Genomic DNA, 21,758 nt, shown 5'->3' on the forward strand with positions numbered 1-21,758 from the left:
AGGGACTGTCCTCGAACTGAATAGCCTCACCAAAGGAGAGCGTTTTCAGATGTAAATACGAAACAGCACATGTCACTGTCATTGTCATTGTGACGTTATGTAACATCATCAAACATGCTGCGTGAAAGACGTGGGCGGTGTGGATGTAAATAGACATCGAGTGCTGCACAAATACTTGGACCTTCTTGCTTCAGATGTAAAATCATACAGAGTTTTACTTGTGCAGAAACAACCATATTCAAACCGACAGTAATAAAGCATGGACCACCCCGTCCTAGCCTGTACCCAGTCCATGACTGTAAACACTTATGTCATTTGCCATTTGAGAGGAAGTGCTGATCTGAGAAAACCTGATTAGTCAACATTAGCCATCTGTTTGATTTAAGCAAAATATGGTTCCTAAGCTGCTCCTCATAACCTCCGATCTGATGCATGCAGATCCAGAAAGCTAGAAGCCAGACTTTGTGCTCAACGTCCTGAAAGAGGGGCGAAGAAAACCTATTCAGTCCAAGTCCTGCTGAAAGACCCTTTATATTCAGCGGCTGCCTTATCAGATAAGCGTGTACGTAATCAGGTAAGCCAGACGACACACATACCTGTGGAAGAAGAGCAGGATAGACAGCATGGTCTGGTCAATGTTGCTGTTGCAGATCCCCTCGTTGAGCAGGAAGCAGGGGTCCCTCACCACCGAATCCAGGGAGTCCTGCCTCATGATGTTGTTCAGCTTGTCCGTGTTCAGGTTCTGGTACATCAGCTGGTTACGGAGCTGGCGAAAGTGGCTGACACTGGGGCTGGTGGGGCTTGCCGGCAGGCCCCCGTTGGTACCGAGGCCCTGGGCCGGGCTGCTGGACAAGGAGTCATCGCAGCCGTTTGCCAGGTCCAGGCAGCAGCTGCAGCAGTCCAGGCCGATGGGCGAGCGGCAGTCATCGTCTGACATCTTGAAGTGCGGCTGGATGAAGAGGAGAGACGCCCAGGTGTGGAAGTGCAGGTGTAGGAATCTCAGAGACTGAGGTGTGTCTAGATGAAAGACAAGGTGAAAGACTGAACAGCTGAGGAAGAGAGAGATCAGATCAGAGAGACAGGCAGGCAGCCGGGTTCTGTCTCCACGCCGGGGCCAGGAGGTGCTGAAAGGCAGGTTGAGTTCCTCCCTGAGAGGTGCAGTCACGCTGGGCCACTCAGACTGCTTTCTATCCCTGAGTTTTCTCCTCCTGTGGCTCTGCCGCGTTTAGCCTTTTGTTCGGGGCCGACGCTGCCTCCACTGTGGTAGGATCGAGAGTGAACGCCCCGCACACACACACACACGCACACACATACACACTCACGCGCACCGATTCAGCAGGAGTGCGCTTGAAAGCAAAACCCAGAAGCTGCTTGCTGCTTATCACTTTTTTTTTCCCCCTGCACTTTTTCTTTTTTTTTTTTTCTTTGGTGTGCCTAGAGACAGTGGGAGGGAGCTAAAAGAAAAGGGAGGGAGGGAGACGGAGAGGGTGGGGAAACCCCTGTGATTGGTAAGAGGCATCGATGGTTACGCGCGATGGGACCTCCTTCTTTTTTTTTCTTTCTCAGCCGGCCGTGCACACATTCAGAGGAAGGGAAACAGACAGAGAGGGAGTAGAGCGTCAGAGCATGCTTGAAACATGTGCGGCAGCTCAGCCAGCTCCACCCTGCGATGCTGACAGCACAAGGAGTGGCTGAGCGAGAGGGAGGCTGCAGGAACTCGCACTAAGGCTTCGATAACACTTCTGCCACGCTAATTTGTGAAAAGCAGAAAAAAAAATCTAAACAAAGAAATGTTTCCAGTGGATATGCATTGCCAGCACGGCACATTACATGCTTTTCAAAATAAAACGAAGTCTTCGAGCTCATGTGCTTTTCAGCCATGTTGCCTTCCTCAGCTATAGGAATCATATATTGCTCTTTTGGTAACACTTTTAAATCAGGAAATGCTTGCATATTAAGATGCGTATTGATTGGTTATTGGTTCCTTTTTAATGCCCTTTCCTGCACGAACACATTCTGCAACTGCTAGGCCAATAAATGAGAGCTTTTCCCTCAATTACCTCCTAATTACTGCTTATTGATCGAAGGAGCGGTCATTAGTAGTGGGATTTGTCCAAGCACTAGTAAATGTTATGAGCAAGACCCGACTTTAAAATGAGGTTCAAAAGGACTTAATTTAGCATAACTTGGATGCTATTAACACTTGTTTTGTGTTTTGCTGCATGTCAACAGACCACAAGTGTTATTAAAGGTGCAATTTGTCAGATGTTTAGCTTAAAACATTAAAAAAAAATAATCAAACATCATCTGAAATTTGGTGTTTCATACAAAGACGCCACCCCTTGGCCTGAAAACCTTCACCACTGAGCTTCCGGTTCAGGCAGACTCAAGCCAGCTAATAGGAAGCTGCACTGCTAACTGAGCTAATTGGCAAACAGTGGACGGTATCAGCAGTTTGCGGTTACTGGAGTACTAGTTTGACAGGTGGCCAATTCTTACATATTACACCTTTTTTAAGGGAGATAGAAAACTATTCTTTTGGCATTCACACCTTTGAAAGGCCCAAACTAAGATAAGCATATTAACATTGTAAATGAGGAAATGACAACTTCCTTACTTACTATCACTTACTACTTGCAGAATGCTCCAAAGAGTTTGTTTTTTTGGATCGTTCCACCGCTTTCCCACCCATCTTTTGTTTTGTCCAATCAGCTTGTTTTTTTAAAATCTGTTGCTGCAGCAAAATTCAGAATAAGCACATATTTGCAAAAAAAAAGAAAAAAAAATCAATGGAGGTGATGAGGTGTAACATTTAAGAGACTGTCTTTGCACGCAAACCCTGCACAGGTAAGAGAGTCCAGACAGGTTGATGGGTGGCGATCAATATGGACCGCAGAGCTCGTTGCTCAGTCTTTGTACAATCTTTTTACAGTGATGCGTTTCTCTAAGTAGCGCTGACGTCATGATATGAAGAAATATATGATGAACAAACACACTGATGTCATTTGATGTGCTCTCAACTTGCTAAACTCAACACAAACGCCATCTTATCAGGCCTCCGTTGTGTTTGCTTACAATTTTGTCAATTTTCATATCTGTTGATCTGTTCAAAACAGTTCTGGATTGGGTAAGAGCGTGCTTTGTACTCGCCTCCAGACGAGTGTTTCACAAGCCCTGTTCAAATACCAGGACAATGTCATTACAAGCGCACAGACAGCTCCAGAGGGGAATGCACCGCTGAGCCCCCTGACCTCGACCGCTGACCAACAAGCGCGCCGCATGCTGTCCACAGATGGCCGGTCATGCAAGAACACAACAACGGGATAATTACAAATAGCACGTCTCACTCGGAGGCATGCTGCTGTTTTCTGCCGCAGTAAAAGATGTCACACCACGCATTGTTGGGTAGCAGTGGGATCAATTAAGCAGAGAAAATGACTGACTATTGCTTTATTGAGTGTGTAATGATGTCCTCCGGCAGGGCGGCTTCTGCAGTTTGGTTGGTGGAAAGGGTGGGATTGAGGGCTAATTTGGGTAGAGGCTGCCCTCTAGTGGCAAAAAGTTAGTGTAACCATAGACGTGGAATCCGAGTGGGATCACTGTCTGGTGGCACAAATAAAGGCAATAAGTTTCCACTTAAGAAATTGTTTTGTTTTGTTTTTTTTAAATGACACTCCTCCACCTGAAAGCCACCATAAATTAACCTAACCCAACTTCTTATTTTCACTGACATCGGTCTGCTGATTGCATTCACATTTTAATTCAAAATTCAAGAATTTGTATTTAACCAGGGCCTTATTTTTGCATTTTCCATTATTCATATGAATTAATAAGGCATTTAACACTCAAGGTGTAAATCCTCTGTCCTCAGTGTGAGTGTGGTTCAAAGCTGTTGTCCCAGCTGAACACACTTCCAGTAAAGACAGTAGGCCTTTCCTGGAAGCGCTTGTGAAACAGTGAAAACAATATCGGACAACAACTTTAATAATAAAGATTATAAATCAGGAAAAAACAAAATGGTACAGTCACAAGGGAGCTCACCATATAACAGTATACAGTAACTCTCAAATGAGTTACAGTCTGTTGTCTCTGACACCCGGAAGAAACAAAGCATCACAAATGAAAGATCAACACTGAAGCAATAGTTTGACCCTTGGGAAATATACATATTTGCTTTCCTGCCAAGAGTTAGATTTGAAGATCAATACCGCTCTCATATCCGTGTTTAAAATATGAGGTAGTTGGAGCCAGCAGCCATTTAGCGGAGACTCCAGGCAGGTTTGCAGCCAAGAAATAGTCTGGCGCATAATTCCTTGTAAAACTGCAAATTCGTTTTTGTACGAATTAAACAAACAAGTTATAAAGTGTTAATTAGACGGCTGTCAGAACCAGGCTGACTGCTCCCCCTCTGTTTCCAGTCTCTGTTCCGGTCTGAGCTGCTGCCTCTCAATTCAGATTTTTACTGATGGATACAAGAGTAGCAGTGTTTGGGTTTTTTTTGTTTTGTTTTGTTTTTTTTTGCTTTTTTTCTCGCCCTACGACATAAAGTGAATCAACACATAATCCAAAATGTCAAGCTTAACCTTTAGAGTCCGCATAGGGAGTATAACACAGTAATTAAACTAGCAAACGTACATGCAGAGCTCACAGGAGCAAAGGTAAAAAGAGTCAAATGCGTACGTGGTGGCCCAGCAGTCACGGTTTCAAATGTTAAAGGCTATTAGCAGCACATTAGCCTCAGACAGCTGGTATAACAGCTAGCTATATAATAATAAATCAACTATCACACAAGGGTGTAATAAAAAAGGAGAACCTGCAGATTATGGTTCAGTAACAACTTGTGGAGAGCATAGACCAAATCTCCGGACAGTAGACTGTGTTTCTTTGCCAGCATCTTTTGACATCTTTCCAGCCAGCAACGTTTTGGGTGATCTGCCATCTTCCTTCTCCTTCTGTGGCCTAACACTTCAGTTAGCTCGTGAACGCAACGTTAGTGAAAGTGTTATTAATTAGACATGACAGCATCAAACATGCATTCCAGATGAATAAAAGGTACTGATCTAATCTTTTCTTAGCGGTTAGGGTCAATCTGCATTCATTAAAAATAACATCATGAAAACTTAAGTAGCAATTTGTCCAAGATGTCGTAGACATCAAAGACTGGCAAGCAGAGCTAAACAATACAGTCTCTGAAGAGAGCACAGTGGAAATGTCAGATCACTGTGTTTAACTTCATATCCTTACATGTTACAGCTGTGACAGAACGCAATTCAACCGCAAGTTGTCCATCCAGAAATCAGAGATTAGTTCTAGAAATTGCGTCATCACAGTGATTTGGTCCATATAATCAAATCTCGCTGGATGCAGCAATGCCAACTCCACCCTAACTGCCAAGGAAATGAGCTAGTAACAAAAAAAGAATGAAACTAAAAGCTGCATATTTCAGGGTTAGCTGCTGAAGTCCGAGGACACGTCGGCATTACTACGACGGAGTCCAGAGGAGGATGTAACACAGGTGAGTCAGCTAATCACACAGGTTGTAAACATATTCCCAATTTAGATATACAATTTACAACACTTGATGTTGAAACCAGAGATCAGCGTCCCATTAGCTGCAATCATACATTGCAAAAAGTAAAAGGTAAACTAAAGAAAGAAGCCTCAATCATTCCTGGCTAACAATAATTCATCTCTTATTAATATGTCAGCAACCTACCAATTTATCCTTCTATAAATATTTTTAACATCACCACAGAAATAACTAGGGAGCAAACCTGGTCGACTCTTCTTGATATGATGCTAGCTGACCGTAACATGTTAGCTAGCCAGTTAGTTAGGTAGCATTTTGCTAACATTAGCTAACCTGAGATGTGACGATGCACAACGTGATGTGTCTGTGAGGTTTGTGTACTGTGACTTCAAAATCTCAATGTTACCTTGAAACAAATGTAGACGATGGTTTATAATTTCAGTTGCCGCACAGCCTAAATCTGCTCCTGACAAAATACGTCTTTGGTTTTGGGTGTCGGATCAACACAGTTCCTTCCACATGTAAATGTGTTGAGGGGTTGCTTTCACAGGTCCTCCAGGAACATCTTTAAACCATCCTCTTGACTTGTTTCCTTTTAACACAGATGAACCTAGCACATAGCACATGGTCCTTTTAACAGGAAAAGGAGAAAGCTGACAGATGTTCATTCGGGCACCAAGTTTGCTCAACTGTTGAGCTGGAGTTGGAGCACAGGGGAGTACCGGGCAGTACTCAAATTTAAATCCGGCAGAAATCTGCACCGCTCTATGAGCTGAAGCCAATGTCACAGCAGGTGTTGTGCCTGTGACTGCTGATGGGAACCCCTGCTTTGACAAGACTGAATGTGTTGTGGCCAGAGGTGCAGAATGATTGAACGCCATACAGAACTGTGCAGCGACCTCACTTCAGTACTGTGTGATTCTGTGAGGATTTTCCATTTTAACTTTCAAAGGCACAAAAATTGGTTTGAACAGATTTCATGCATAAGTACTTAGATTCCAGCTGACAGCTGCAAATATGTAATACATATTGGTTCTGGTTCTCTGGTAGCTTGTTTTGGGTGGAAATTTTTGTCTCCAGAAATGCCGACTGCAACGAGCTAAATGATGCGGACAGTCGGTATACATTATTAATTTGAGGAGAATTGCCTTTTACAGAGTAACTCCCACAGCTGTCTAAACTAGGTCAGTGAAAGTAGGATAGTTGAAGCTCACTGCTATCAGTGGCACATTCCTAAAGTCTGTCCAAATAACACTGATAGGCTCAGTCAGGCTGTGAAACACACAACCACCTCTTGCTCTCATGTGCATTTAGCAGACAAACAAGTGATAATGGACATGTGTTGCAGGTTAGGATGTGGGGTTTCTAATGTTTTCTTACTGGGGAGAGTGTGTCATCTCTTGGTTTGGGCATTTTTATGAATTTTCTAAATACTGGACCAGAAGGCACAAACCAAACCCTGGTTAAAGAGCGGGCCTTTCACATTACACGTTTAAAGAAATGCTAAAACAGCACTGAATCCCAGGGCTATCATTACATTAAAAGTAACCTTCAGAAAAACAACACCATTATTTGTATGAACTGCTAAAATTAAAAACGTAAAATCTTTATTGTCATCACACCCAGACAAAACGGTATCCTCTCTGTAGTAAAATAAGACGTTATAGGTGCTTTGTTCCCGAATCACTCATACACTGTAGGCAGCTTTTGGGTGCACTGAAAATGACCAGTCTGTTATTTACTGTAAGTCTGAGTATTTTTTTATTTTTATTATGTCATATTTCCATACGATGTCTCCTCTGCTTGGTTACCAGAACCCCATGGAGTCTGAAAAAGAACAACATAAGTGTGTTGGTTGGCGCTAAAGTAAAGCAGGTGAACTCACAGTCAAAACCACAAGGACATAGTTGTGCTTGGTTCATTTCCCAGTGCCCAGCAACTTGGAGGATGGCTTGTTTATTGGAATGAGTTCGTAGACTGTCCGTCACCAAGTTTGTCATCAGAATGAGTCAAAAATTGAAATAATATTTTTGTATTTTTGGTCCAGATTTTTGTTGTTTTTATAGAAGACTCTGCTGCATTAAATGTCAAAACTAAAAAGTACATTCTCGTTGCAACATTTTAAAACCAGGCTGGGAGGGAAAGAAAGTTTTAGGTGACACCAGAGGTGAATCTCTCACTATATGAGGCCCCGGACTGAAGCGGATCAGTACTGCAGCTATAGCAGATGTTGCCGCTGATCTGAATATGAAACATTTCCCAACTCTTTACCAGAACATTTCAAGTTAAACAGCTGACAAACTGTAAATATCTGTGAGAAACTGGGCCAGATTTCCTGACTACTGGAGTTTAGACGATACATCATGATGTTTCACTGCAGCACGTTATCTCATGGCTGGCAAGAGTACCAGAGTTTATGCCTGCCTGCCATGTGTTTACATCCTGCAGTTGTGTTTTGATCTGTTTGTTTAACATACCGTACTTGTCCTGACATATTACATATTTATATGATGTTACAAGAGCGAACTTCACAAGCTGAGGAGAATCCCCTGAATGCATCATTAAACTGACAAACATGCGGTGGATTGTTTGGAAGTTTGCACGGCAGTGTGCACAACTGGGACTGAAATTCTGACACATTGATGTGAGGCTTTTTTTCCTCGACATGGCTGTGTGAGCTGGTCGTATCTTTCCATTAAAACAACGCTGTGTGAGCGAGAACAGGTGGGAGTGTCTTCAGGCCAGTGTTAACTGGGTCAGCTGCCGTTAAACGCTCCCACAGAGTTCACCTGAAACATCCTCAAGATGATATCCAGGAACAGGGTCACTCGCTTTCCTCAGCCAGAGCAAATCTCAAGTGTGACCCAGATCACAAGAATGAATGTTGGCAAACTACATCTCTCCATATGTCGCAACTTTATGTTTCTTGATGTTAAATTTCAAGTTGTTCTTTTGACGACGCTGTGTTAGCACTCCAACATACCATCAACAGATGTTGATAAGCCTGGTCGCTCATCAGAAATACCCAGTGGTTTCACACTTGGAAATGCTGTAACTCAGTGGTTTTGGCAGCCTTGTCGCCGGTAGATTTGCAAGATTTCAGAGCCAGACTCCTCCCTGAGCAGGACCCTGTGTTTCTGGTAACAAAACAGATCTTATTATTTACCAAAACTGTTCCATCTCCAAAGGACTTGTTTCCCTAATGTTGTCAGACACTTATACAGACACAACAACCTCAGCCTGTCAGTGGTAACAACGGCTGAGGAGACCTGCGGGACCGATTCCAAAACCTTTCGGGTGAGTATGAATCAGCTGGCTCCACATTCAAACATTTCCAAGGTTCGAAAATGCTGATAGTCCACTTTAACTGCAAACATTTTCACGCTTTTAATATCGCTCTCTCTTTCAGATATCTATGCCGATTGCATACTGTTAACTAAATCTATATGGAAGACTTTATTCCCTAAAAATTTCACTATACTACATACTATATTTATATATATTTTTCTCTATGTCTGCTTTGCTGGACATGATGGAGGTGACCCAGTTGCTGATATAGGTGAGAACAAAGTGCACCTGTGTCCAAGTGTACAGAACACAGTGTCCTCAAACGTAAGAAATGAACTTTGATTTGTTTGCATTGGCGTTATCTTATCACTGGCATTACAAACCAATTTCATTTGCCTTATCAATTCAGCTGTAGTGTAATTTTGATTACAAACCGATCTTCCAGCCAAAGTTACTGAACTCTCTCTCTCTGTCTCATACTGCCCCATTTTGGCAGGCTGCTGAAAGAACATGAACGCTGGCCATACACGGCGGATATGTAGGTCAGACTGGAATGAAGTAGAGATGTGCAAATGTTTGTTTTGTTGACACTGGTACACAGACATATATACATTATATGCCTGTCACATGAAGTCTTGGGCCAGGGCAACAGGGCCATCATTCAGTACAAGTGGACAAAACATTCTTAAAACCAAAAATCACAAAATATCGATGCATAACAGCTGGTAAAACCTATAATAAAATGCCAGTGATGCTTATTAAGTAATACCAAAATGCTGCCACTAGAGGGCAGTGAAAGCAAACAGAAGACTTACATCTCAATGTCACTTGAGTTGAGAACCGACCACACAGAGCTGCACAGCTTCATGAGAGGCCTGAGACTCTCTGCCAGTTTGTGACCGCATGTGCGAACACAGCGACAGTGCGAGGCGGCACCCTCCCCTTGGTATTGTTTGCAACACATGCTGCTCTGTGTGTGTGTGTGCGTTGGTGTGGGAGATGGTTCGGGTGCCACGGCTCGTTTGTTTGTCGCCATTACCGTGAGTGTGAAAGTCTATATCGTTTTTTTTTCCTTCCACGTCTCACCAAGGTGGCACAGAAACAATTTGTGGCTATCATCACGCTCGACCAAGCTTAGCATTTCTGCTTGCGACTTTTCGGTGCGATGCAAATTGGGTGCAGGTATCACAGATGAAGATACACTGCAAAAAATAAATAAATAACGAAATGCAGTAAAAAGGCAATGGCAAATGTTTTGTGGGGTTTTTTTTTTCACCGCAGAAATTATTTATTTGATTAACTCGCATTTGTTTTTCCAGTTTTAGAACGAGCCTAACAGACGAAAGCCATTATGCATTCATGCCCGGCATTGATTTGACAAACGATTGCTGGGGAAGAAAATCCAAACAAAATGTTCTCAATATGGCATAAATGTTTCATCACAATTCTTACGAACAGCTTCTGAAAACGGGCTGTGGTGTAAACGTCTACGTCAAAACCATTGCTGGGTGTTGCACTAAAAAACAAACGTGCACCGTCATTTTACAGTGAGACGGCCAAAGCAAAGTAATCATTTTGTATTGTCGTGTTCGGTAAAGCAGTAAAGTGCCGATCCTGTGCACCACGGCTATCACAGCGAATAATTTCTTCACTACCGCTCTCTCCCAAGTGCGTTTGATCCTCTGCCTCAGGCTGTGATTGGCCTAGACATCGGGGCCAGACGGACTCCAAATCTCCCATTGGTTGGCGAGATATGGCCCGTAATCCTAAGCCTCTCTCACCCTCTGAGGATTAAATTTGCTGTCCAGTCATCTTTAAGAAGTTGGCCCCACCGGTTAGGCTTGGATTGCGGAAAAAGTGAAGCACAAAACTCTTTTACAGGCAATCTCTCGTCACAGGAACATACAGCGCCGAGCCCGAGTGGTGAGCATTAGTTGGCTGTGAAGGAGATTCGGGCCATGAGTTAAGCCAGGGAAGTAATTACCGTTGTCAGGAAACAGAGGTCTGAACTGTTGAAGCTCGGTCTCATGCACTCCGGTGCTTTCCTGTATCATCCCTCTCACTGCTCAGCTTAATTCTTTGCCTTCCTTCTTTTCCTTTTGTTTTTTTCATCAGCATATCTTCCGTTCTGCCTCAGTCTGTCTTCCTGCTAAGGAAACCTGTATTGACTCAGTGTCAATACTTACCACTGTTCGCCCTCAGCTCTCGTTTAGCTTGCTTTCAGTCAGACACCAAGATGTACTTACTGCATATCTGTCATCCGTTCTCTGCAGTAAGACTTCCATACCAGCCCGGTCGCGTTGATCTGAGTTCAAACTTCAAAATTGCATAGCGTACATTGTGTGTAGTTTATACACCAGTCTTTCCCATTAAGCACTGGGAAAAACAGATGCATCCAATTACCACACTTAAAATATGTCGGGTTATGTGTGAAGACCGTCAAAGTCCAAGTAGGTTGGAAGCTGGAGTTGATTGATGTGTCAGACTATAACAGGACTTTCACTCAGGTGACCAGTGCTTGTGTCCCCCTGTGGAACCAAAACTCGGCGTGGACTTGTTGGACTCACTTCTGTCCAAAACATGTTTAACTTACTAAGTTAAAATGCAGATTTTTGACCCAAACCACAATCTTTTCCTAAACCTAACCAAGTCGCCATGTTGACATGAAACTGCGAATGTCTGAGCCCAGTCCCCAAACATGTAATAGACCCAATGATAAAGGGAAGGTGCATATCATTTTGTTTTGATTATTAACTCTTTTTCAACCTGTATTCATTCCCGGGGGTTCACTAAGAGGAACCCCCTGATTACAGTTACACATTCACACCTGGAAGTTGCTCACTACAGCCACAGTCTGACCAGCCATCCACCGGAGCCGGGGTTAAGGGCCCTGCTCAAGGGCACCTCAGTGGTGCTAATGAAGACTGCATTTCACTCTCCACTTCGATTTAACAAGCTGGTGTGGGGGTAGTGGAACCAACGACCCTCCCGTCACAAGCTCGCTTCTCTAACCTTTAGGCCACCACTGACGGGAGTAAAGGTTGACCGGGTGACCAGGACCAGAATCAAGTCCCATAATGACTCAATGATGACTGTTTTGAGGACATACTTATTTAAGGTAAACCATGATGTTTTCCTAAACCTAACAAGTGGATTTGACAGCTTTTTTTCATAATTCAACTGAATGCTCCATGTTTGTTATTGTTAACTTGATGACAGAATGTTTACAACATTAACCACATATTTGTTACCATGACATTGAAGGTCACCTGACTGTGGATCTGTTTTGTTAAGTTAATGAAAACGGACTACCATGTCACCTGCGCACAGTATTTGAAAGTCTGAAGACTTTTCATTGTGGAATTGCCAGAGAAGACATTATTAAGCTTTATCTGCTGCTGCCCCCTTATTAGACCTTAAGTGATTGAAGTCAGGGCACATATTCTTTGATGATGCTTTTTGGCAAGCTCTCGATTTTAGAAAAAGCTTCTCCGCTCTTCTCACTCACTGATGCTGGAGAAACCTTTGAGCGCAGGTTAAATACAGCATTTGGACCAAATATGGTTATGGAGTTATATATTGAAAAAGACATGAGGAGAATCTCTGATGGAACTGATTGATTACTGTGAATGAGCCATGATCTCCATGAATCCATAATGTAGGCGTGGAATATATTTTAAATGCAGACCGTGAGCGTGAATGAAATATGATATTTGAAAAGCCAAAAGCAGATAGAGAACCTGATCGTAATCCAACCCCCAAAATACATGGAAGAATTTAAGTGTTCCCATTTCATGATTCACTTGTGCCTGCAGTCAGTGTTTGAAGTGCTGCTACTTTGATTTATGTGCCTGATCTCTCCACTACATTTGTCTCCGGCTTATTTGAAGTTCAAACGTATCGGCGCTTGGCAGCCGATGTACTTTCAACAGCAGCATTTAGATATTGCTTCCAACAATCTCTCTTAGAAGGCATTTTTTTTCCGTCTTCAAGGTCTTGTTATTTTTAGGAAACATTATAAATGATTAGGAACTGGTGTTGCAGCCTCTGTAATGGTAATTTGGTAAAGGACTGCCACTTGACACTAACTAAGGACGCGTTTTTCTGACAGACATTTGGTTTCTTGAACATGATAATGACTTCACTGTACTCCAGTGGCCTCCACAGTCGCCGGATCTCAATCCAGTAGAGCACCTCTGGGTTGTGGTGGAACGGGAGAGTCACATTATGGATGTGCAGCCGACAAATCTGCAGCAACTGTGTGTTGTTATCATGTCAATGTGGACCAGAATCTCTGAGAAATGTTTCCAATACCTTGATGAAAGTATGCCAAGAGGAATTAAGGCAGGAAAAAATATATACATAATAATATGTATATCATTTTCTTTGCTGCTTTGGAGCTTTTAAAAGTCAGAACAACACTCCAAACACTCCCCTTACCGTAAACTAATTTACTTAAAAACTGCCTGTAGTTCCGATTATGAAAGTTTTATTAATATGCATGAAAACATGATTTTAGGGGCTTAAAGCGTTTCTGGGAATAAAATTTGAGGTGTTGATTAATGCGAAAACAGTTTCACCACATCCGTATCGACACATGCGAGCCCAGCTGAGCCCACGCTGCCATGCCAGTTTGATCGTGTGCAGAGGCAGAACACGAAATGGAGCAAAATGGAGATGGCAATCAATAACATATTGATTATCTTTAATAGAGGTGAAATAAATGAAACGTCAGCGACTATACACATGCAATAAATGCCCTGCCTTGTTTTGAATGTGTCTAAACCGTGGGTGAAGTGCTTTAGATCTGACATCTAATCCATTTTGTCATCTGCGGTTCATCTATGAACCTGACCACACAGGCGACTTGATACAACACCTTTTGAGTAAACTAGTGGATTTGTCTTGGTTTGAACGCTGCTGGAAACATATGGGATAATGTGAAGTACACATCAAAATATGTAACAAAAACCGTAATCATCATTTTTAGATATTTTAATGCAGAATTCCTTCATATTATATCTTTAAAGCAGCTACAAGAGATTCTGTCTAACCCTGTGGATGAAAGTGGTGTGAACACCACCGTCTCCTGGCTTGATCTTTGTTCCTGTGCTGTGCCCTACCTCCAGACGTGTTAATGGAGGTTCTCAGTCAACCAGGTCACGGTAAATCTAGATGCTGTATCGTCAGCAACTGGACTTGAAACATCCTTGACAGCAACTCTTGAATGAGAGGACGAGACTTTGCTGGCTTTTAAAGTTTGTGTGGGAATGTTCTTACTGAATCGTCAAGGACATGTGTGAGCTCTGACTTTCAGAGTTGTTAGGGGAACTTGTTGGTCGTTGGTCACGTCGGCCTTCACCAGACTGCAGAGCGGCTTCTTTCCCCAGGCTGTGAGACCCGCTTGATTCTTCCCCAACACTCTGCCATTAAAACCAAAAAAACACTGTATTAATTTTAGGTCTAACTCAACCTGGATATGTTGGAGGAGGCATTAAGAATAACTATAATAACCATGTAGAAATAGCCACATCTTCTCGCTGATGGTCTCATTCGGTCATATTAGATTGAGACTGCTGAATAAACACTTCGAACCTCCTTGTAATACATTTAAATTGGAATGCATGTTCACCAAAGAACATCCACTCAGAGAAGAGACAATATCTACGGTGAGTATTTAATTAAAACTTGAAGGACCAATCCACTCCCAGCCAAGTGCATTTGCATTCAGGCTGGAAGTGGCCGGAGCACTCCCCCTGATTGACTAGGCTGAGTGACCTGTTCGTGACAGGAGCCTCCTGCTGCTCGCTGTCCTCCATGTGGATCAGCATTGATCGGCCCCGTCTGACTTTTACAGTCCAGCTCCTTTTGGTTAATTACGGCGCGGCCTTCACTTGAGCGTTAGAACAATGAACGTGTTTATTTTACAACTCTACATTTTCGTTTTCAATGCAAGTGATGAGGGAGCCGCGGGTTTAAAAATACAGCCTGGACGTCCACTCGTGCCACTGAGAGCTGCCGTGTTGTGACAGTGTAGTGAGTGATTGACGCCACTGATGAATGCACGTTTGATTGCTCCGGAGGCTAGCTGTGGCACTCAGCATTTGTTTGGCCGCTCAGAGAGGATGTGTGTCCTGCAGTGGCAGGTTGAGGTTGAACACGTCAGCTCACTCTTACTTCTTAGGTCATTAAGATGATGATGCATCAACATTTAGTACGAGTAATTAAAGCATGGAGCACTTGGTCCCACTGACGAAGCCTGTCAGCGGAGGTATTAATCCGCATGTTGCAGCTCTTCTCTGACTCAGTAGTAGTTGACCAATTAAGAGTCGGCTGTCTCTTGCATTTCCATTCTCACAAAGTAAGAAAAAAATTCTGCCTTGAGTAATTCCCTGAAGCCCACAACTGAAACGCAACCTCCTGCACTCTGCAGCTGAATCCGATTTTACGCGACAGCATTAAAAAAAAAAAAAGAAAAAAAAATACGCTGGAGAACACGGCGACTGGGCCCTGTCACTCACTGTTAATTGAATCCCATCGGTTGCTCCGCGGAGAGGGCCTTATCTTTTTTTTTTTTTGGGGACAAACACTATTCGACCAAGCACACAGTCAAAAGCAGGTGGCCTACATTCACTTGTACAGTCTCGCTGCATTTCTGAAGGAATCTTCACAGTGAAATGACTATTTTTTTTTTTTTTGCCTGCTTTGCTGTCTCTAATGAATTGTCAGGTCATTGAAAGTGGAGACGCAGCCTGCCTGCTGCTGTTGTTAGTGGAAACAATGATTTGTATAATTTCTCTGTGTTGGGAGAACAGTAATCGTGATGTGCTTTTGTACTCTGTGTATATTGTATATAGAAGTGAGGGAGCTCTCATCATTCAGTTCACCCGGGCTGAAAGTAAATACCTTGTTTAATCTGGCAGCCACAAAGAGATACGGGAGAATACAATGAAGATTCTTTAGGGAGCTATATAACACTGAATATACAATACAGTACACAGGAGTGTGAGTAGTTGCTAAGGAACGAGTGAAGATCATGAATCATTAATATAGACCAGGGGTGCCCAAACTTTTTTCCACAAGGGCCGAAATGAAAATGAATAGTGGGGCCTCAGGCCTATACCAAGCACCTATCATTGTAGGGTTTTCTTAAAATGCAAAATGGAACTAGAATCCTAAGTTCCCATAATTGACTGACTTCCTGCGCAGTCACTCTGCTCACCATGATAAGAAATGATCAACAATGAAGGCAGTGTTTTTCAGTCCAGGTCCTGGGGACCTCCTGCCCTGCATGATTTACATGATGCCCTGCTCCAGTGCACCTGATTCAAATGATCAGCTTGCCATCAACTCATGCTGGACCCTGGGGTTCCCAGCTCCAGGGCTGAAAAACACTGAATTCAGGGTTTATCACATTATGTTTGTATTATTAGATTATGCCACTTATAACAAAAATTGTCCTGTCATTTGTATTCTAATGAGAACAGGGTTGTGTAGACCATGATGACTAGAGTGATACTTTATCAAGGAATCGGTAGACAATGATTAGCTTGTGAGTTTGTGTGAATAAGGAATAATGATCACTCTCTTCATCAGTCTTCCCTTGTTATTATTCAGGAGCGACTCGTTAACGATTCATTCACTGTCACATCATTCCTGATTTGTCTCCAGTCTGTCTTTACTCACTATTCTCGCATTTATTTGGAACATGAGCATTACCCTATATCCTGTATTGTCAGAGGGTTTTTTTGCCAGAGACCAGACATTAAAAACTGAGAAGTTGATACATTAGTCATGGTCATTACATGGAAGGAGTAATATACTGGAAAAACTAACCTGTCTGTATGTGTATGTGTTTCACACACTTCAGTATACGGGAGGTCTCCCCCGAGTCTGATTGCTAAAATGACCGGCTTCTCTAATCAAATCCTGCCCCGGATAATTTGCTTCAATTTGCAATTCACTAAGTGAATTTGGAGAAGAAATATCGTGAGGTGAGAGACCAATCTGAACATACTCTCTGGGGTGATCTAGTTTGTGTAGTGGCTATTGGTTTAAGTGCCTCAATGCAGTTTTTTACAGGTTTATTTATCAATTTTTGTCATTAAAATGTCTGTGCAAGACATGCAGGACACATGGGCCTTGTTTCAAATCAATAAATAAGTTTGAGTTTTCCAGGAAAGCAATGCATCATATCAAGTGTATGAAATGCATCCTGATAGGTGTCACAAACAAATTACCCACTTTTCTGCAGTGAGATTTGAATTTAAATGCAGTAAATGGATTATATAGTTTGAAAACAACCCTGTCTTCCCTCTTTGTTTTTCATGCCTCAAGAAATATTGAATTATCCATAACTTCCATATGCTGTGAGTTAAACCTCCCACTGAAATGTTAGATGTCCTTAAAGGAACCAAAGTCCCTTTGAAAGACGGGGGCGCAAAATCCCAGAACGGTGAAAGAGTCAAAACCTCCTCACCTCTCACCTCTCTCTGTGTGGCTTGACGTCTGCTTCTCTAACTTTAGTAACGAAACGCACTGGTGTACATTTCCACAAATGCCACATTGGTAGGAGGCTGTCCAGGGTTCGGGTGGTGCCGGTGGGATAGAGTGACTCAGAGTTTAAAGGTCAAGACAACTGTGACAGATTCCCAACAGTAACACTGTGTACGGGTGCTGGGTAAGCTGCCTGTGGAAGCAAATTCATTTCTACGTCTTAGAGAGCACGACAATAACAGATAGTTTAGAAAATGAACTGTGGCTCCTGATCAGTGCAATAGAGAGTGTTTGCGCATCAGAATGCATTCGTGAGTTTTTAGGAACATGGGGTTCTCTGTGTACATATGGAGGAAGCACAGTGCTGCTGGGTCACCCAGTGTGACAGAGAAACTATTTGAGGCCTTTGCCTTTGAAGTCTGTCCAATTTCGCAGCGTGATTCTCTGTGGGGCTGTTGGGTTGTTGCTGGTGTGGTGGCAGACAACATTTCTGTGCAGCTCCCTCAGCTCTCCCATCGTGTTCAAACCGACGCTCGCTAAGAATCTCTGCTTGTTTTATTTCATCCTCCCTGCCGGAATGAGGTGCCGGCACTTAAGTCACACTTCATTTACTGCAAATTGATGAGAAACCTACAAAAGCTAAACATCTTCCTAAAAATAGAGAGAAAAAAGGAGACTGTTACATCTTTGTTCTCTGAAGCCCAAGGATATAAAGGCAGTCTTTATGAATTGATGAATGCCTTTGATCATACTTGCAGGGTTAACTCCAGACTCAAACCAATGGCCAACTGCCTTTATCTGACCACTCTGTTGCCTCTCGTCTGACCCGTTCGTCAAAAAAGCTGCATTAAACATACCGCTTCGACGTGCTGCCTGCTCCACAGTAACATGTACATTCTGCACTTGCGCGAGATGCAATAAGCCTCCTCAACTGCAGGTGGCGCTAGTCTCATGCCAGTACTCCAAAACATGAAACTGGGAAATGACGGAACGCAGTGCATAGAAAAAAAAAGCACACACAGAACTCCACCCCTCCCACACACTGCGCCCATTCGCTAGCACACCGCCAATCAGAATGGTCATACAGCTAGCACACAACCAATCAGAGTATCCAACGTCTCAGGCGGCCAACAGCCAACCTTCTCAGACTTCGCATGTTGAATCGGAGCGGACGCTGTCCGCGTGGTTCCAAAAGCTTTCAACGCAGCTGAACACAGAACAGAGTTGTTTCCGAACTCCTCCGAGTCTCCCCAAACGCTTCAGACGTCCAACGGTTGTTTCAGGCTTTAAGATAAAGATCAGTTGTATAAAATAACTAAGTACATTTACTAAAGTACTTTACAAATCACAGATTTTGGGGAATTGCGCTTTGCCTTTTCATGCCACATTAACTATGTTTCAGACGGACTTATTGTACTGAGGTTTCTCCCATATTTTCCCCTGCAACAAGGGTTTTTCTGTTCTGGGTTTCTATGCCATTAATTTTTCACTTGATTCGAGGGTCTGAGGACACAGGATGTCATTCACTGTGCAGTATGGAAAGCCCACTGTGGCAATGTGATTGAGAGTTTTACAAACAAAACATAAAAATAGCTGAAACATTAAAAACCACTGACAGATGAAGTTAGGAACATTGATCATCTTGTAACAAGAGATACCTTGGAAAACCTTGAGTCCTGGCATTCATGTGGATATGAACCACCCTCCCAAACACCAATGTAGATCAAGTGCAACCCCCCATGGCCACGGCACTCCTTGATGGCAGTGGGCCACCCAGCAGGACTACGCACTCTGTCAGACTACAAAAACTGCTCAGGAATTTCCAGAGGAACGTGACCCCTGATGTCAGTGACACTCCTCAATGGCAGTGGACCCCCAGCAGGACCATGAACAAGAAAGAGCTTAAGGCATCAACCGGGCCTCTGATGACCCTGGATCTCAATCCTATCAAGTATCCATAGGAAGTCCCGGAACAAGTCCTTGGAGGCCCCATCATGGATTTTACTTGGCTGTGACCAGTCAAGTCATTGAGACAGGACCTTTAGGAGTGTCCTGCGGTGACTAGCACCAGGGGGTTGGCGGCTGTTCCTCTGAGTCCTATTGGTTGTGAGGTTGGGCCTCTAATGATTGTCCTTGTCTCAGCTTCAGGAATTTGGAAACCGGGTCGATGCCTTGAGCTCTTTGTCACGGTCTTGCTGGGGATCCACTGCCATGAGGGGTTGTACTTTGTCAGCAATGGTGTTTGGGTGGGTGATCCTTGTCAAGTGGACCTAAGGTTTCTGAACAGAACATTGCCTTGTCACATTACTTCTTCGCATTCCGTTGAAAACTGTTTAGTTTTTCACTAAAATTCTTACACATTGCAAATTACTTTCAACCTCCTCTTTACCTTCTTACTTTTTCAGTCCATTTCTTTTACTTGTAATAGAGTATTTCTGCGGTGTGGTGATAGTACTGATCTGAACTCTCTGTCCACCACTGAAGATGCACATCTCCTTTTCTACATCTTTCTCCCTCCTCTGCGCCGTGTCTTATAGTCATGCCCTAGGCCAGCTGAAGGCGGACGGTCCTTCCTGGCAGACTGACAGTTTGAGAAATTGTTTGGGAGCCATGACAACAAGCGGTCATGACCCTTCGGTTTGGCCAATGTGAGATGGGCTCCCCCAGAAGGCATCATTAAGAAACCACGGAGCCGCAAAGTGGGAACGGTGTGGGGAAAAACTGAAGTCCAGAGCAGAGGAGGCAAGTCGGCTGGGAGTTAGATTTAATGTGCTGTCACTTTGTACCTGCCTGTCTCCAACCACTAACAACCAGGGCTCTTTTCCAGAACTGAGCGAGGCATCTTGCTGCAGAAGTGACTGTACAGACTGCATCTTCTAACAAGCCTGTAATCACTGGCAGCATTGTCTGGATGTATGGATATCCTATAAGCTCTGTGCGACACTGGAAGTATCTGCACAGCACAATTGAGCACATATTGCCAGGTCCATTTCCTTTTCCCACAAAACACCTCACACTCTATCTGCTCGATGGCATGACGCACAAAAAGCACAGATGTCACAATGGCCGGTGTTTTCGCTCCATTGATGACCACTCTAATGTGCGATGCCTGCAGAGCTGCCGTGCACTCAGAAATCTGACATGCGCATGAAAGGGCATTTTTTGCTCAAAAATAAAAGCATGAGAAAAAAATATATAGTGGTTCTCAGAGAGGAGACTGGTTTTGTGTGAGGAAAAAAAAAGAGAAAAATCAAAGAGACACATACAGAACATGTCGAAGTTGATCCTGCTTGAAGGAGGACAATACCGTGGCACATGCTTTTCTTTTCAGATTAGGTTGCAGGAACTGATCCATCGAGAATGCAGACACAGTTAGAAGACATTTCTGTGTCACATGGAAGTGGATGTGACTGTTCCTTGCTTTTTTACGCCACTGAGCTATTTTTCCATTAGCGCTGATGTGTTGTATCTCCGAGGTTGACATTTCCTCTGTTTTTTTTTTGTTTTGTTTTTTTTGGTTAATTTTGAAGACAGGGCTCCAGTCTCACTTTCCCTTGAAGTCATTTTTCTACACGAGCACCAGCATCATTTCACAAATTAGCAATCACGCATTCTCCTTTCCTCTGTGGGGCACAGGTTTTGAATTAACTATTGAGTCAGATGTGTGGTAAAAAAAAATGCATATTCAGTGGTTGGAAATGACTCATTTTGATTACATTCCTCCCCAGAAGTGACTGTTTTGAAAAAAAAAAAAAAAGGTTTTATATTAGTTGGAACTTCATGTTGGAATCCAGCATTAAAAGATGAAATCCATTCACATGTACACAAGAGTGATAGGATCAACATTTTCTATTGGCAGCTCTCAGAGTCACTGGGGCTCCTAACAGTCTCATTGTTGGCGATAATGGAAGCAGCATGAATAGTTTCAGGCTCTTCTGTCTGCTGTGTAGCAGCATGGCTGATCAGCACGTTTTAATATTAGTTTATGGGTTTATGAATGTAATCATTGTTTACGGAATTGTAGCCATGAAACCACTAACCACAAAATGGCCTTTACTTAACCACTTTGTCTCAACTGCATCCAATTCTTTCTCTTTTATTTCCTCCGTCTCCTTCACTTTGCCGTTCAGCCTCCCGTCTGTCACAACTTCCTGGCAGTTTCACCCCTATCTGATTCCATCACACTGTGAGCCAAAGCCTTTAAACCCATTAAATCCTTCCCAATTCAATCTCAGGATGGCGACACGGCCAACCAGGACTCCGTCGTGGACAGGGCCCCCAAGATAATCACACAGACCCCTCGAAGGTTTTGTAATCTGGTGATGCTTCCTGGGCAGGCTGAGGCAGATGCTTGGGTATTCCGTTCAACTCTGCCGTGACATGAGACCACCCCCTCAGATCTCTGCAGATGTTCAAAGTTTTATCTCATCCACACGAGGCTGCT

General features: G+C 43.3%; 1 protein-coding gene across 1 annotated transcript in view; it reads right to left on the minus strand.

Annotated features, from left to right (window-relative positions):
• tsc22d3 (TSC22 domain family, member 3) overlaps positions 1-1,377 on the minus strand; it is a 38,424-nt gene extending 37,047 nt beyond the window's left edge. Inside the window, exon 1 of the mRNA XM_037076452.1 lies at positions 597-1,377. Coding sequence (XP_036932347.1) covers positions 597-937 — 341 coding nt within the window. The 5' untranslated portion in view covers positions 938-1,377. The remainder of the gene's footprint in view (positions 1-596) is intronic.
• Positions 1,378-21,758: the final 20,381 nt, after the last annotated feature.

Source organism: Acanthopagrus latus, chromosome 18 (genome assembly GCF_904848185.1).
Source record: "Acanthopagrus latus isolate v.2019 chromosome 18, fAcaLat1.1, whole genome shotgun sequence".
Lineage (NCBI taxonomy): Eukaryota > Metazoa > Chordata > Actinopteri > Spariformes > Sparidae > Acanthopagrus > Acanthopagrus latus.